The 15318-nt window shown below is 37.7% G+C and overlaps 5 protein-coding genes across 8 annotated transcripts in view; 3 read left to right on the top strand and 2 right to left on the bottom strand.

The window, feature by feature from the left end:
• Window positions 1-1807, top strand: part of LOC107274646 (pleckstrin homology-like domain family B member 1) — a 34336-nt gene extending 32529 nt beyond the window's left edge. For both annotated transcript variants that reach the window (XM_015753937.2, XM_025091923.1), the window contains one exon: window positions 72-1807. In XM_015753937.2, the coding sequence (XP_015609423.1) occupies window positions 72-260 (189 nt within the window). In that variant the 3' untranslated portion in view covers window positions 261-1807. The remainder of the gene's footprint in view (window positions 1-71) is intronic.
• A 1565-nt stretch (window positions 1808-3372) lies between these two features.
• On the top strand, window positions 3373-6515 carry LOC107274649 (arrestin domain-containing protein 17). 2 transcript variants are annotated; one of them, XM_025091926.1, is made up of 7 exons: window positions 3373-4244; window positions 4694-4818; window positions 4896-5113; window positions 5196-5339; window positions 5551-5772; window positions 5864-6043; window positions 6208-6515. In XM_025091926.1, the coding sequence occupies exons 1-7, from the start codon at window positions 4132-4134 to the stop codon at window positions 6262-6264; spliced, it is 1059 nt and encodes a 352-aa protein (XP_024947694.1). In that variant the 5' UTR covers window positions 3373-4131; the 3' UTR covers window positions 6265-6515. The 2 variants fall into 2 exon arrangements, with proteins under 2 accessions (XP_024947694.1, XP_024947693.1); XM_025091925.1 differs by having other exon boundaries at window positions 3383-4244; window positions 5193-5339.
• On the bottom strand, window positions 6302-8078 carry LOC107274653 (UPF0235 protein C15orf40 homolog). 2 transcript variants are annotated; one of them, XM_015753946.2, is made up of 5 exons: window positions 7944-8078; window positions 7367-7500; window positions 6948-7041; window positions 6736-6863; window positions 6302-6656 (listed from the first exon to the last, which is right to left on the bottom strand). In XM_015753946.2, the coding sequence occupies exons 2-5, from the start codon at window positions 7490-7492 to the stop codon at window positions 6567-6569; spliced, it is 438 nt and encodes a 145-aa protein (XP_015609432.1). In that variant the 5' UTR covers window positions 7493-7500; window positions 7944-8078; the 3' UTR covers window positions 6302-6566. The 2 variants fall into 2 exon arrangements, with proteins under 2 accessions (XP_015609432.1, XP_015609431.1); XM_015753945.2 differs by lacking the exon at window positions 7944-8078 and adding an exon at window positions 7578-7684.
• Window positions 7186-9044, top strand: LOC107274650 (coiled-coil domain-containing protein 124). Its single transcript, XM_015753942.2, has 4 exons — window positions 7186-7335; window positions 7750-7914; window positions 8020-8288; window positions 8373-9044. Exons 2-4 carry the CDS (start codon window positions 7756-7758, stop codon window positions 8566-8568), a joined length of 624 nt encoding a protein of 207 aa, XP_015609428.1. The 5' UTR covers window positions 7186-7335; window positions 7750-7755; the 3' UTR covers window positions 8569-9044.
• On the bottom strand, window positions 8710-13370 carry LOC107274648. The gene is made up of 3 exons (XM_015753938.2): window positions 10380-13370; window positions 9314-9695; window positions 8710-9229 (listed from the first exon to the last, which is right to left on the bottom strand). The coding sequence occupies exons 1-3, from the start codon at window positions 12350-12352 to the stop codon at window positions 9104-9106; spliced, it is 2481 nt and encodes an 826-aa protein (XP_015609424.1). The 5' UTR covers window positions 12353-13370; the 3' UTR covers window positions 8710-9103.
• Window positions 13371-15318: the final 1948 nt, after the last annotated feature.

The following is a 15318-nucleotide window of genomic DNA, read 5'->3' on the forward strand; positions in this document are numbered from 1 at the left end:
TGGAGGGAGAAGTGCTTTACGTAAATCATACTCTGTTTTATGGTTGATTGGATCATTTGTTTACTTCACAGTCTATCGAGGAAGTGTATGTGGATCATATGAACACTGTTCGATCGCCGCAACCTTCGCTCACGTTCATCATTAAAACATCAGCGAGACTCTATCATCTTATGGCACCGAGCCCAGAAGCCATGAGGGTCTGGGTGGACGTTGTGTTTACTGGTGCTGAGGGATATCATGAATTTGATCATGGCGTTTGAGAGGAACAAACGCTTGTTCATAATTTGGGCAAAACCACTACTGCGTATTTTAAAGAGCAGCGGATGGTTCTTGGGAATGCTTCTATTTGACGATTCTCTGAGAACATCTCGCACTTACGGATATTCACATCCATTTCGTTGAGTTATTAAGTATCCACGTATCTTGTAAGCATGTGTGGATACACAAATGTATTTTTGGAAATCACGTTTTATTGCATATCAGCAGATGTTTGTCACAAAAATTGATTAGCGATACAAAGAAAAATTTATTGGAAAGACCAAGTACGATACGTCTTTTTATGTTTTGACAATGTACAATTCTGATTTGTAACCTTTTTTCTTTTCTTTAAAATCCACTGTATCGTTACAGCGATTAAACATGTAGTGCAGATTTATTTCTCTTGTTTTTGACTTTGCGAGGATTATTCATTTATATCGATTAAAAATTACCTAAGTAAATTACGTATCGTGGATCAAGAGGTGACAATTTGGCATTGTTCATAATTTTGTAAACGCTTCATCAAAAGACTCAAATGACATTGTACTGGTAATGATGTAATTTTAGTCTACAAGCGAAAAGATATAAAAAGTTCTATTAACAATCGTTCACTTTATCGTGTCGATAATGATTTTTATTAACTGAGACTATAATTAACCAATGGTGCCAATCATGCTATACAGATGGAGGGCATTATAATAGAAATGTTAAAGAAGTATTATTCGTCGAAGCGCGGTTAAATTGTAACTTTGTAATATTTAATAAACTGGAGTTAATTAAAGCCCGTTAGGGTTTAGAATGTTCTAATCTAGTCTTCCAGCGTAGATAAAGAAGGAAAGAAAAGCGTGACATGAGGTATTCGTAATAATTGGTAATTGGCTAAAATGGAAAATGATCTGGAATGAACCAGGACATAGTAATGGCAACAATAAAACTTGTAAATAATTAATTATATATGCATAATGTCGTCATTCTTACATGTACTATCATTTAGCGTTTCATATATCGTATCTGTCAAATAAGAAACGAAGTAATTTTCTCCGTTACTTTTTTTTAGAGAAGTTCGACTTTGATGCATACATACTACGTAAAATAACTGAAACAATGTTCGGAATCGTGTAGTTCCCAAGGATGTAGATCCAACAGATTTATGCTAGTGACTATAAATAAAATTTCGTGTCATTCAATGAAAAGTACTTCGTTCGGTTCCCGTCGTGAAATATACGCATAATACAATTATATACTTGCACGAATTGAAGTAGACCGTATATCATATTATATGAATGTATTTTTCGACGTATTTACAAAGGATCATACAACTATTCGGAAGTTGACGAGCATGTATTACTTATTATCCTTACCATATACCTTGTACGATTATACAAAAACGCCTGTAGGTAGGCAATACGGGATACGTTAAATGAATAGGTACAATAATCCAGTATACTTTATATTGTATCTGTCTGTTTCCTTGCAGGCAGCTGTATTCAATAGTATAAGGATAATGTGTATCACAAATAAGTATTACCAATAAAATGATTGTTACGAATCTTGTGTAAAGTGGTTTCTTTAGAAGTTCATTCCAGCGAGGGGCGCGCACCTATTTTTCGAAAACTGTTTATCGCGGGGAACATTTTCCATTAGTTCCGGAAAGTACCGCCAGAAGGCGTCGTGAAGTATTGTTGTAGTTCCGGAAAATTCCACCAAGTGGTGTGGAACCAGAGATGAGTAAGGAGATGCATAACGGTGCGATTTTAGGCGGTACCAAAAGCATCCTACTAAATCGTAGAGGCGAGTCTGGAAGTAGGATTTTGTGATTATCGCCTCCGTTGGCAATGAGAATCCCGTCGTATCCAAGCTAAACGTGAACACGGTCGCGTAGCTTGGTGGGCAGAGATTCCCCGTTACTCACCGCTGACTCACAAAGCAACCCTTAGAACGAGACCGGGAACTATAGAACTTCTCAAGAACTATTGAAAAAGTCTATTGTTGTAACATTTTTAAGACATTTTTAAGAAAGTGCAGTGCCAACTTGACACCCGTATAGCACCTCAATTAATGCCAAGTACATAAGTCACTACATACATATCTGCCTATTATATGATCGACCACGGGCCCATCATTTTAACTGTATTTTCAAAATTTCCTATAACGTCCTCGCTACTCTTTTATATTACTACTGCTTCTCATACTTAATTATGATTTAATGGTCATTTATTAATTAATAAAACTTTGGGTGATTCCTTATCGAGTACTACTTGGTGGGTCCGTGCATTACTTGATATAATTTTGCATTTATTATGCCAATCTTCAAACTTAAAATCAATGTCAACTTTCTATATATTCCGTGCCTCACGATTCTGAAATGTAGAATATACATAAAGTAAAGTGCATTGGTGACTTCCACAACGCCGGCTCGCGTATCGCCATATCCCATAAGATGTCCAGTAGTCTATTTCTTCAGTCAACGGTAATATTACTTGCTCACGTATGAGTAATTTTTCGAACGTAGCACCATCTAGCGGCGAATTGATGAAACATGCAAATATAAGTCACCACCAACTGTGGAACGTTTCCAACAGGCTTGGTGCGTGCAATCGCTGCTTTTACCATTTATCGATTAAATACCAACAAGTTAATATAAATAAACGTATATACTTTCATATATACATTGCCGTCGGAAAGTTTAAAACGCATAAGCGTTTAAATCATGTTTTGGGTTGTACGATGCGTAAAAGAGAGGGGTATAGGTTATTTTATACACAAATCTTAAGTATAATTTAGTCGAATGCTGCCCGAGAAAAACGCAGGCAAAAGAGTTCGATTGCAGTACAGGCCACGTCCGGAACTTTTCAACTTCAATGTATGTATATACAAAAGAATAGAATAAAATATATACTATTACTTTCAACCGAGCGTAATTGATTGCATTTTTATTTTAAAAATAAATTATTTCTAAAACGTGAAACAAATAAACAGGATCTAATAAGCAAAATTATTGACAAGAGTTTTAATCTCGAAATGAAAAGAAATTATTTACCTGTATCCATATAAATAAATAAGGATCCATTCAAAAATCTTTATGCAAAACAATTAACAACAAATATATTAAACGATACAGCTTCACTCATACCCAACAAGTCTTCCGAGTATTTTTATTCTCACATATTAATTCGTCACACTATAATTCAATCAATCACCGATCCATCCATTATGATCTAACAATCGTAAGTCAAGATGATCGTAACATACCAGTAGAGTTCCATTGGTCGGCAGGGTCACGTAACCTGGAATATACCTTCGTCCGATTGGAGAACCAAGGTGGTAATGTGTAGTAGGGAGCGAAAGTGAACCGAGCTCCAAGAATGGTCAGGAAGAGACAAGGTCCTCGGGTCTTGTACAGAAAGTTTCGTGTCCCAAGACGTGTCGAAGATGTCGTTACCACGAGGGCTTGCCAGTTAATATATAAAATCGTCGAAAAAGGAAAGAGACAAGTAACAGTACCGTGTGCACATCATTTAATTCAAAAGTTTGGAGTCAAGTCACAGGATGACTGAACGGAGTGCATTAAGTCGTACGATTTTGCAATATACATAGGCGTAGCCCGAAGTGCAGAGGCGTCTACTCGCAGGCATTCCTGCTTCGCCTACGTTTGGCAAGCACACAAAAGAAAAAGAAACAACATCGGCAAAAAAGAAGCCGGGAAACTTGTCAGTGAGATGTATAGAATTTCAAAATTCTTGACGGTGTTATGTGTTTCATAAAAGTGACAGTTCCGCTCTCTTTGAGGTCTTAGTATTAACTGCGCTAACTTTTCGTGACGTAAGCAAATAACCACCTGTCGGCTGTAAACCGTAAGCAGTTGCGTGCAAAATGACGCGTAAACTGAGCAAGTTTTTGATACTCTTCGATAATACGAATCTCCTGTACTTTCCTGGACATTTTTTGTCTGGGCGAGTTCTCATCGAATTGGACGATGAAGCATAGTAAGTACGCTTTTAAAATAAGGATATGCATATTGTCTAACGTAACAGGCAATTATAATGGTGATATTTTTTTAATGTTGAAATGTGCGCTTTTCACGTTCAAAACAAGGAACCGACTAATACTTTTTCTAATATGTAAAATTTATGAAAGTTTGCCGCATGTGCGTGACTTCGGTTGATAAATTGGATGTATTTAATATGAGATTCAACCGCTGCGTGAGCGTTTTGTTAATTACCGTCTAAAGATCTGCGGCGAACCGTACAGTGTTTATTAAATTTCTTCCTAGCGAAACCAATTTGACATGCAGTAACGTTGCAGCTTATAATTTTATAATTTATCGTATAGGATTCTACGGGATAATTAATCAAGCTTAATACACGCAAAACAACACGTTGCTGAAAATAAATATAAAGTAAAAATATTTTTCATTAATTATTATCATTTACAGTGTTTCGGGATTACATTTTCACGTAGTAGGTGAAGGCGTAGTAAGGGTACGTAGTCAACGTGCCGAACGAGTGTATGATAAAGAAAATTATATAGACTTTCGAATGAGACTTCTCGGAGAACCGGGTAATTAATTAATTTATATAATATATATTATAATAAGATTGAAAAATAATTGATTTACATACATTTTTTATTTTTAGAAGAGGGTCCGTCATTGTTATCACCCGGTATACACAGTTTCCCTTTCAAATTGGGATTGCCATTAGGCTTGCCATCTACTTTCTTAGGAAAGCACGGATGGGTTCAATATTATTGTAAAGCAGCTCTCCGAGAACCAAATGGTTTAACCCATAAGAACCAGCAAGTTTTTATAGTGATGAATCCGATCGATTTGAATCTGGAGCCGCCGATTTTGGCAGTAAGGCAATTATATCAGATTATTGAACGCATAAAAACCGTAATCTCTTTATAATAATACATATTTCAATTTCGTGCAGCAACCGGCTAGGCTGGAGGTGGAACAACGTGTAGGTGTTTCTTGCGTATCCGGCGGACCAGTATTCTGCAGAGTAAGTCTAGACAGAGGTGGTTACGTCCCTGGCGAGACTATTGGAATTTCAGCCACAGTTAGTAACCGTAGTAAAGTAAGTATCGCATTTCTGCAACTTCACTTAAAACAAATATTAAGTAAACCACATTTCATCTAACATAATAATCCTGTATTAAAAGGAATTTATGGCGTCATTGATATACCTGTAATAGTCATATGTAATGTGATTGGCAAATGTCAAGCGTTGTTATTTACATAATTTATCGGTAATAAATAAGCAAAAAGTTGTTGGACAACGCTTCTAGGTGACGATGAAATCGACAAAAGCATCTTTGACAGAAACGATTCAGTATCTTTGTCGAAATAAAGTTCTTGCAAGTGAAACCAGAGAGTTGGCCAGTGTATCTAGAGGAAAGATACGACCTGGTGATGGCGAAGAATGGCTGAACGAACAGATGTACGTTCCACCATTGCCGCCTACTAATCTGCGAGGATGTCATCTGATCAATGTCCTTTATCACGTTTATGTAAGCGTACTTATCCACGGATGCCATATTGATGATAATATCTAAAAATATGTTCCTGTTATTAATTTTTCATTTTTCTGTATTACTTTAGTTCGTTATCAGTCCGAAGAGTCTCGATAAGGAGATCAAATTGCAAATTCCTATCGTCTTGGCGACGTATCCACTTAGACAGGAAGGAGCTCCTGCAGGAACTGCACCGTCTAAGAGAGGAGCTCATTATCCTTCTACATTACCGATTTTTCGACCATGGCTCGACGACAAAGTCTTTGAGGTGCAAGAATGAATGATGGATTTCTGCGACTCGAGTTATTCCAAGTTGATTCAGAAATACAGTACATTCAATTAGTCAGAAAGAGATAACATAGAATTCGTAACTGCGGTATTAATTTTCGATTGTCGATTATATACATTTTTCCATGTATATAATAATTGCAGAATAGAACGTGGAGGGTGAAGAATCCTATGGTGGGAGTTCGTACTATTTTTACGTAATTTGGTGTTTCAAACGGTAAAACAAAATTCCTTGCAATTAGATGGAAACGCAAAAAAAGGATGCATTATTGACCCTTATAAAACTGCCATACAGCTGTGTAATAAATACACTGTACTTAATACAAATGCATAACAGATAAATAATAAAGATGTATGTTATAAGTAAGAATCACGTTAAAACTAATAATAATAATATTAATAATAATAATATTGTGATAATAAATGAAATATATTATTGACCAACAAACTCACTCGAAGTATATTATTGAACCTTTTGTTAATATTTTTATTAATAACAACGCTCAATTTGTCATTTCGTTCTTCAATTTTTGTAAAACGTTATCTACAGTTGTTCCCGTTACGATAACTGTTTTCTGACGGCTTCTAGATCCCTGTATAAAATTGTTACACAATTACTTCAAGTAAATTCATAAATCAATGTATGGTTTATAATAATCAGTAATAACTGACCTTGTCCAAAGAAACGTCTGATTTCCTCATGCCCAGCACAGCTGCCAAATATTTGACTAATTCAGTATTTGCTTCACCCTCTACAGGGGGCGCTGATATCGCAACACCTACTGCTTCCGTTGAAATATCTATAAAAAGATGACGTTTCCTTGAAATAAAGAAAATTCAATGAAAAAACTATATAATAATAGTAAATATTAATATATACTTGCCTGTTATGTTGTTATGCTTAGCTCCCGGTTTAGCTTGAATTTTTATGGTAACATTTCCGTCTTTGTTGACGGTAACTGGACCGGGTGGAGGTTCCTGAAAATGTTGTTGAAAATAAAAGAGCAACAATGGGTTTTACTAATAATCTAGCATCAAGAATGATTGACAGAAAAGCTGAATGTGAATTTGTAAAAATCAAAATCTCCCGCTTTCACTGAATACTTCAAACTAGATTCTAGTAACTTTCTTCTGTCACCTTGTCACTCGTGGTAAATATCGAGTGACACATTTGGCTGTCGCGCGGTTCCTCGTAAAATGCCGTACTATTTCTCTTATAGGTGATCGAATTAAACTCGTGATTGAAATTTGGGTGTCTTTACTCTGATCTCGGTAAGTCCAATATATTTATGTATGCACATACCTCTACTTTTGCTGCTTTCTGAGCTTTACCAGCTTTCTTTGAAGTCTGTTTCGACATTTTTCGCACTACCAACAATCTTCCAGTAAACAATCTACATATAGCTACACCACTGGTTACCCACGACATTCGTTATTCTAAAATAATAAAATTCTTTCCTTTACATTTCGTTGTTCCAATAATATTTACACAATTATTGAACGCTTTAGGTTACCGTATGACCACGTTGGCCTTGCGCATGCTCTGCTGCCTTGCCAACGTAGTAAAGTGAATTATCACCATAGAATATTTTTAAATACTTTGCAAAAAACTATATTTGATATTTACTGAATTTATCTTCATCAACTTTTCCCGTTCATTATTCATTAGTTCTTTGTACTTTTCAGGTCAACATGCCGAAAAAATTCGTTGGCGAAAATAGCAAAGCCGTCGCGGCCCGAGCCAGAAAGGCTGCCGCAAAGGAAGCAGAAACTACAAAAAAAGCTAAAGAGGCGGAAGACAAAGCTTGGCAGGATGATGACAAACAATTACTAAAGAAAAAGCAGAAACAGGTACAATGTGAACGATTTTATATTCTCACCTACGCGTTCATTGACTTGCGCGTTTGAAAGTGTTCAACTTTTACTTATATCCATAACTTGTACTTTCGATCGTAGGAAGAACTTGAAAAAAAACGACTTCAACAACTAGAGAAAAAGGCGGAGGCGAAGGCTCTTCTCGAAAAGGAAATGGCTACTATAAAGGTGGGCGGTAAACAACCAGCAGCAAAACTAACTAGAGCCGAAATTATGGCGGTCACAGAAAAACGAAATCAAGTTGCAATGAAAAAGAAGGAGGAAGAAAAGCCGATCGAAGAGAATTTAAACAGAATTGTACTTGAAGGAGAAACGGCTCATGGCATAGATGAGGCATTGGCTGTGCTTGGGTAAATCACGAATTTTAAATTAGAAACACTTATTTTGTATTAATATGTAATATTTTGTAAAATGCGAAATTATTTATTTTTCAGTGCTGAAGAGGCAGAAGCTGATCGTCATCCGGAGAAACGAGTGAAGGCAGCTTATCTGAGTTTTGAGGAAAGGATGATGCCGATCATCAAGGAACAGAATCCCACGTTGAGGCTCAGTCAGTTGAAACAGCTTCTGAAGAAGGAATGGATGAAGTCTCCGGAAAATCCGTTGAATCAGAAACTCTTAAACCGTTGATCTACTTCGAATTACCTAGGGAGTTCTCGTACCCATTGAAAAAATAAACTGTAGGAATCAAGGAATTGAAAAGAATGATCACGTCAGTCGCATAAACGAGAAATCACGATGAATCGATGTCTAAACATAATTTACTTGTAAATGAATAAGTTATATTCCGGTGCCGTAGAATATATAAAATAACATTATATAAATCATCTTTGGTACAACTTACAAACATATGACAAAAACCCGTTAGCCTCTAATCAACAACAAAATATATTAACAAACGGGGACGAGGTGGAGTAAAAGAAAGGAGGATGAAAGATCGTTAAGGTTGTGCAAAAGATGGGCAGTGATTTTCATAACAATTGCGCTAAAAACTTTTGGCACGATTCTTAACGTTTTCCTCCGTCTAGTATAAAGCGTCGCACAAGGGAAACTTAATCGTAGAAAACACTCACTGTAAATGCAATTAAACGTACAATTTTCTTTCCGAGAAAGAAAAAGAGAAATAGTATAAAAGTCATTTTGATTTCTAACTTCGTACCACGTGTTACCACTTCTTGTTCTTCCACAAGTCTATGAAACAGTGTATCATATGATTCAATTGATCAGGACAGTCCGTCATTGGACAATGACCAGCTGCAGGTATTGCCTCGAGGAAGGCCTTCATCATAGTCTAAAAGTACAAAAAAATCCTTCATTATAATAACATGAAGAATAACGTAATTTATAAAGAATATCAGATACTTCAGTAACGTACTCTTTCCATTTGGCATTCCTGCACGAGGGACACTTTGTTGTCACGAAGTCCGTGTATGAGAAGAGTCGGCGTGCAAATCCTTCTATGGAAGACATAATCTCCTTCCGGCCAGACCATACCGTCCAAAACATACTTCATATGTGACGGGCATTGTTCTGCATGTTCGGGACCGCAATAAGGGTGTTGGCGACCTCTGGCGGAATAGAGAATTTCACGACGAAGTCCACACATGAGAAGCGGCGCAAAAACCGTTCTAAGGCAACAGTGACCTGCGTTCTCCGTACTCGGCGGTGCCAACGGTGTGGGACCACCTCCAGAAATTAATACAAGCTGATGAATGTTGCTGTCGTACTTGCAAGCCAAAGCCGTAGCGAAGCTGCACCTGAATAACATTACAAGACAATACCAAAGCTAATACCAATTGTAAAATGCCGTTGGTGACCTACTGGTCTTCCTATGAGACACAAAGAATCCGTTAGACGTTGGTGACGACCTACACACGTGTGTCGCAACGACTAAAGCATAATTTGTATACTTCATTGTACAACGATTGCACTGTCACTTCACGTAGGTCGTTTATCACCTGAGTCAAAAAAATAACGCCATACAAATTGAAGCGCCACTGAACGATATTAATACGTCGATCAAGACATTTCAATCCGCCTTAGAATGATCACGTCATTATCTAAGCATAAATCGACCTAGATTTTTGCACCAACGCGTGTATTAGGTAAGCGAGAAAGTCTTCGAGGGTCTTCAAGAATATTTTTTTGTTTATCGCTAATAACATATTGTCATAGTAAAGTATGTGGGAAGTCAATAAGCGGAAATGATCATAGCTTATCTTGAGAAACATTGTCTCGGAAATTCCATAATGATTACTGTACTTATCAATGAACCAGAACGTTTCCTTATAACTTGCTTTTATCTTATATCTCATGTAAGAGATACGTATCTATAATGATTCAAAGAAGTTTCAAACAGCGAGTGAAATATCTTTAATCGCGCTACACCTGGATAGACCGCAGATCGTACAGCCATTAACTTGATTACTCTAGAGCATTACCCATAGTTATGCGCCACTAAGACGCACTTCTGTCCCGGCTTGAAGGCGTAATGTTGTAGGACCGTGTCCAAGTCCCTTAGCAATTTTTCAAAGTGATAATCCCGGGAACGATCTGGTGCTGAGCTCATTCCGTGTCCCAGCATATCGGGAGCAATGCATGGATATCCTAGGTTGGAGAAGTACTCGAGCTGATGGTTGAAAACTTCAGCAGACGATCCAAAGCCGTGTAAAAAGACTATTGTTGGTTTTCTATTCTTGCGGAACATTACGAGGTCCCTTGGATTTTGATTTTCAATTGGCAAATTTGATCCTTCTGGCTCGGACCACTTTTTACGATAATCATCAAGTTCCACTTGTTGGAATTTCGAGCTATTCCTCAGTCTTCTGTCGCTGGCAGACTTAATTTTCAAACTATCCTCGCGACCTCTGCGCGATTCATTGAAACTAAATTTTTTTCTAAAGATCGAGATACCATTTTTGTTTCGTAGTTGCACTTCTTCTGTGGATGATCTCTCGTCCTGTAGCTCCAAACGGAGTTTATCGAAGCTCAGGTCATTAGTAGCTTCCAAGTCATTAAAGCTTTCGTTAGTACACGAATCATTTGTAGAATTATTATCTCGCTCGGGTATTTTATTAATTTTATTTGATTCATTCTGTGTAATCGTATTTTCGTTAATTTGTTTTTTAACTTCTACCTCCTCATCATGTATGGTTTCTGTATATTTTGAGGTATCTTTATCTACGGTATTTTTAACAGATTCACATTTTGGAGGTTCCTCGTTATTGGCTGTATCACTAATTTCGTTTGAATTTTTTCCATCGGCACTCAAATCCTCCCAACTCTTTCGCAATGGACTGCGGCCTAATTTTGCATCTATAATTTCCATGAGAGACTCTTCGAGACTAGGTTCTTGATCCGGTTGAAACTCTACAGTTTCTACGCTGTTGATACCCGAATCCACGCAGTCTAGATGTTCTAAGTTAACGTTAGTCCTGATTGGTTTATGCAAGTAAAAATCCAAGGAATCAGGATCATTAGGCGAACCAAGGAAAGCATGATTCACATATCCTTCCGGTCTTACTTCCTCATTACTCTTTCCCTTATCAGAGATCACATCAGCATCGCCATGAAAAGCGAAACTGATATTATTAAATGAATTGTTATCGACCTCCAAAATTTCTGGAAGCTTCTCATTATCAATCTTCTTAATACTGTCCTTCTCGTTAACATCCTCCAAGGAATTGCAGAAGTTCAAATGTTCCGGGTTCACGCATACGCTCATAGAACAGTCATTGACCTTGCGTACTACGCTCTCAGATTCAGCTATGAACTTTATAGTATCAGTGAGAATTTCTTCGAGGAGGTCGTTGATGTACCTTTCCAGATCTTCGACGATCTTATTCTTTATAATTCTCCCATCGATTTCCTCATCTCCTGTGACGGGTCCCACATGAGCGATTGCTGCCAATTTCTCATCGACGCTGGACTCAGTTTTCGGCTCGCTGGTGACTGGAATCAGGTTCTCAAGATTTACTGATATCCTCTGTTCCAGTTCTTCGATATCCTGACCAGTCCTCTCCGCCTCGCAAAGACTCGTTCTTATTCGATTTATTTCAGCGGAAATGATCTGCTCCTCGGTGGTGCTCAACCTGCTTGACTGTCGAAAAGAGCATCTGCAGTTTCCTGATGGATGGGGCCGTCTGGACCAACGAGCGAAGAAGCTATCGTTCACTGATTCCGGTCTGTCATTTGAAGCTTCATAAAATCCACCGCTCTTCAACGGTGGCTTCAACACACGTAAAGTCCTTCTAGGCGCGACGATAAAGAAGTCACAATCAGGTAGCTCAAGCTTCCCTGGCGCAACTCGATTATGATTCTTCAGGTACGAGACGAACTTTACATACCAGGATGGCTCTGAATTTATCGTGCACTCGGCAGTCGCTGTCATGCTGGACAAATCTTTACCTGCCATAGTCAATTTATAGAAAAACTTGCGAATGACTAATTCAAATGTATCAGCGTTCTACGAACCATGTGGTTTTAGCTCTTCCTTACTCATGACCATCACAACAATGGGAAGTTTCACTGTACGCTTCACTCGTTCGTTGAGCTCCGATGCGCGATGGGAATTACACGATGAAAAATGAAAGGGACATCTTTTGAATTTTTATGCTCATCAACTTGACTATGAACTGATAGTTACCACGTGTTACTCTGTAGAACAGTGGCACCGTTGCCTCTGTAATATCTATATTTAGATCTTTTTATTTCAATTTCCTGAACCTTCTCCTGATAAATTTTACCGAATCAGTTTAGATCCACAGCAAAGACTACAATTTATAATAGTTTTCAAATTTTACACAGTTGAAATATATTAGGATAAAAAATTTATATATTTAACTTGACTCTGTACTGTTTGACAGTCCTTCTCGTTTGCACCTTGAACTTGGCATCTAGAGAATCGAGATATTTAAGATTGTCACTGTACTATCAATGTGGATCCACTTGTTGCACGCGTTATAAAACTTGCCGACTGTTTCTTCAAATTATTTTCACTTTGTCAGCAGATTTTACTGAACTGATGGCACAGGTAAGTATTTCGATAATATTATATCAAGCACGTAAATCACTTGTATCACCGTACTCGAGGATTTAAAGAAGATTCTTGTTATTCTGGGCATACGACATTGCGTATAGTATAGCTTGAACTGGCAGCAAGCACGAGTCGGAGATCTCACGTTGTTCTGCTTGCTACATTAAAGAGTTATCGTGTTCCTCGTGGCACACCATAGGATAGGTATGTTCCGATTAACTACCCGGTGAGTGCGCGTACATATTCGAGGGCGTGGTATTGAATTAAGACGTAAAATTAAGGACGATTGACACTTAACGTTTAGGTCACGGCGGCCATTGCGCGGGCTGCGTTTCAATACTGAACACACTGTGCTCGGGGCCCCGTTACTTTGCTGCTATACTCACTACAAGCTAACAGCAGACCAGCCGTACCAGATTTCCTTTAGATTTTGTCGACGGCTCAATGGGGGTAGCCAATCCTTGGGGCCCGTTTTCAGCTACCTGGTTCAAGCCACTGTGGCAGCAGGATGCATTCATGAGTATCCTCATGACGTAGACGCACCTTTGTTGTACTTTTTGTATTTTCTTGGATTTTCTAAACGTGCAGGAAAGTCGTAACATCGAGAATACTTTGGCAATCATGGGAACGAAGCAAGTTTTGTAGCAGATAATTTTTTTATCGAATCAAAAATCCTTTAATAATTTTTAAATATTAAATTGACGAGAGTATAGTTAGTAACCTATCGTACTGTTAACTGGCGGTTGCCTAATAAGCGCCGATGAAGTACGAATCTGTACGTGAGTGATTTTTATAATCATTTCTTTGACACAAGTCGGGCAGGTCATTATTATTTGGTACCATGTGGACAGGTCAAAGCTATGTTTAAACATTCTATAATGGCGACGCATTGGGACGGACGATCTACGTAGAAACGGTAACTGCTATGGTTGATTTACATTTAATTTTTTTCTTCATTCAGTACGCACTAATTGTTTCACACAGATTAGCGGCTCTTGTTGTACAGAAGTAGGTAACTGTTTCATATTACTTACCTTGTTATACAATATTATGTCTGATGTCTATTTTTTTCCATGTATATAATCTAAGTGTGGGAACGAAACCGCAGCACCTATGCAAACTCTATGAATGTTTGCCGAGCATTGACAATGACGCCATTCTATCTGTGAGAAACGCAAATCGTATTTTTTTTATATCGCGTGTTAGACGTCTGTGTCACCCGACGTCTCGTCAAGAGTGAACGGATGTGAAGTCATCCTAGTGTCGAAACAGAACAAATGACGTTACTAGATATTCATATATTTAAATAAAAATATATAAACATATAATAAATATATTCATTTATTAAATATCTATATACTCAAATTAATCCGGCAACATGTCGTGTGCAGTCTACCTGACTTCTTGGCATGTAATGTGCGGTCTATCTGGTTAACGCGTTCTATAAGTTTTCTGTATATTGACTAAAACATGTTCCATACATGCAATTCTAGGTTTACAAATTTTTTTGCAGTATCCACCATTAAAATTCTAAGCTATCTTAATCCAGTATACCCATTACAAGTTCATCACAGGTCCGCGTGCCTAGCAGTGAAAGAATCCGAGAATTCATATTTAACGCATATTCCAAGTATCATAAAGCGACGTTCACACCGAATTTTCTAAATTCTTCTAATGCTAAGCACGGGGCTCTATAACAGGCTTGGTAATGGCTACGCTAGGTTAAAATAGTTCAGAACTCCAATGTTAGATGCCCCAAGGTTAATTTTTATTTATCTATAATTGCAAGCGCAAAGCATATGTTAGTCTAAATACATGAAATTTTTGGTGTAAGAAAAATACTAGACCACGTTATCGAAGTAGACCATATATGATACCACTTTACCATTATCCCTCCTATACGAACCTATTACTTTACGATTATTATAGAGTAGAATGCTAGTACTTTATTAGAAAAGGAGTGTGCCTCGACTGAATATGTTTTATACATGACGATACCTCATTCTATATACGTATGCTCTCTGCGTGCCCTGTCAGTAAAAACTATGGTGGACGCTGCCTTACGCATCGCGAATTATCTATGTTTATCTAGTCTCTCTCTGTCTCTTTCTTTATCCGAGTAAGCTATTTTACATGCTATTTTCGTATACAGGTTTATCTTACGATGAAAAATCGTCTTCCCACCACTATCAACATAATCCAATCCCATATAATTCGAATCATTGAACCTCTAATGCTAAAACAAAATCCCTATATTTCTGTCGTTCCTCCTATACTTTACAGCTACAATCATTAAAGACGCTATTAATTTTCAGAGTCTAAACAAACCCGCGCGAACGCTTGTG

This window comes from Cephus cinctus, unplaced genomic scaffold (assembly GCF_000341935.2).
Source record: "Cephus cinctus unplaced genomic scaffold, Ccin1 Ccin1_scaffold0101, whole genome shotgun sequence".
NCBI classification, from domain to species: domain Eukaryota; kingdom Metazoa; phylum Arthropoda; class Insecta; order Hymenoptera; family Cephidae; genus Cephus; species Cephus cinctus.

Excerpts from the sequence above, each read along its gene's own strand:
- LOC107274649 (XM_025091925.1), top strand. The coding sequence starts at position 4,132 with ATGACGCGTAAACTGAGCAAGTTTTTGATACTCTTCGATAATACGAAT. Across the intron at positions 5,340-5,550 it reads CAGTTAGTAACCGTAGTAAA|GTGACGATGAAATCGACAAA; the intron begins GTAAGTATCGCA and ends CAACGCTTCTAG. Across the intron at positions 5,773-5,863 it reads ATGTCCTTTATCACGTTTAT|TTCGTTATCAGTCCGAAGAG; the intron begins GTAAGCGTACTT and ends GTATTACTTTAG.
- LOC107274653 (XM_015753946.2), bottom strand. The coding sequence starts at position 7,492 with ATGTCGTGGGTAACCAGTGGTGTAGCTATATGTAGATTGTTTACTGGA. Across the intron at positions 6,864-6,947 it reads TAAGCATAACAACATAACAG|ATATTTCAACGGAAGCAGTA; the intron begins GCAAGTATATAT and ends ATCTTTTTATAG. Across the intron at positions 6,657-6,735 it reads CAGACGTTTCTTTGGACAAG|GGATCTAGAAGCCGTCAGAA; the intron begins GTCAGTTATTAC and ends AATTTTATACAG.
- LOC107274650 (XM_015753942.2), top strand. The coding sequence starts at position 7,756 with ATGCCGAAAAAATTCGTTGGCGAAAATAGCAAAGCCGTCGCGGCCCGA. Across the intron at positions 7,915-8,019 it reads TAAAGAAAAAGCAGAAACAG|GAAGAACTTGAAAAAAAACG; the intron begins GTACAATGTGAA and ends TTTCGATCGTAG. Across the intron at positions 8,289-8,372 it reads GAGGCATTGGCTGTGCTTGG|TGCTGAAGAGGCAGAAGCTG; the intron begins GTAAATCACGAA and ends TTTATTTTTCAG.
- LOC107274648 (XM_015753938.2), bottom strand. The coding sequence starts at position 12,352 with ATGGCAGGTAAAGATTTGTCCAGCATGACAGCGACTGCCGAGTGCACG. Across the intron at positions 9,696-10,379 it reads TTAGTGGCGCATAACTATGG|GTGCAGCTTCGCTACGGCTT; the intron begins GTAATGCTCTAG and ends AATGTTATTCAG. Across the intron at positions 9,230-9,313 it reads AGGAATGCCAAATGGAAAGA|ACTATGATGAAGGCCTTCCT; the intron begins GTACGTTACTGA and ends TTGTACTTTTAG.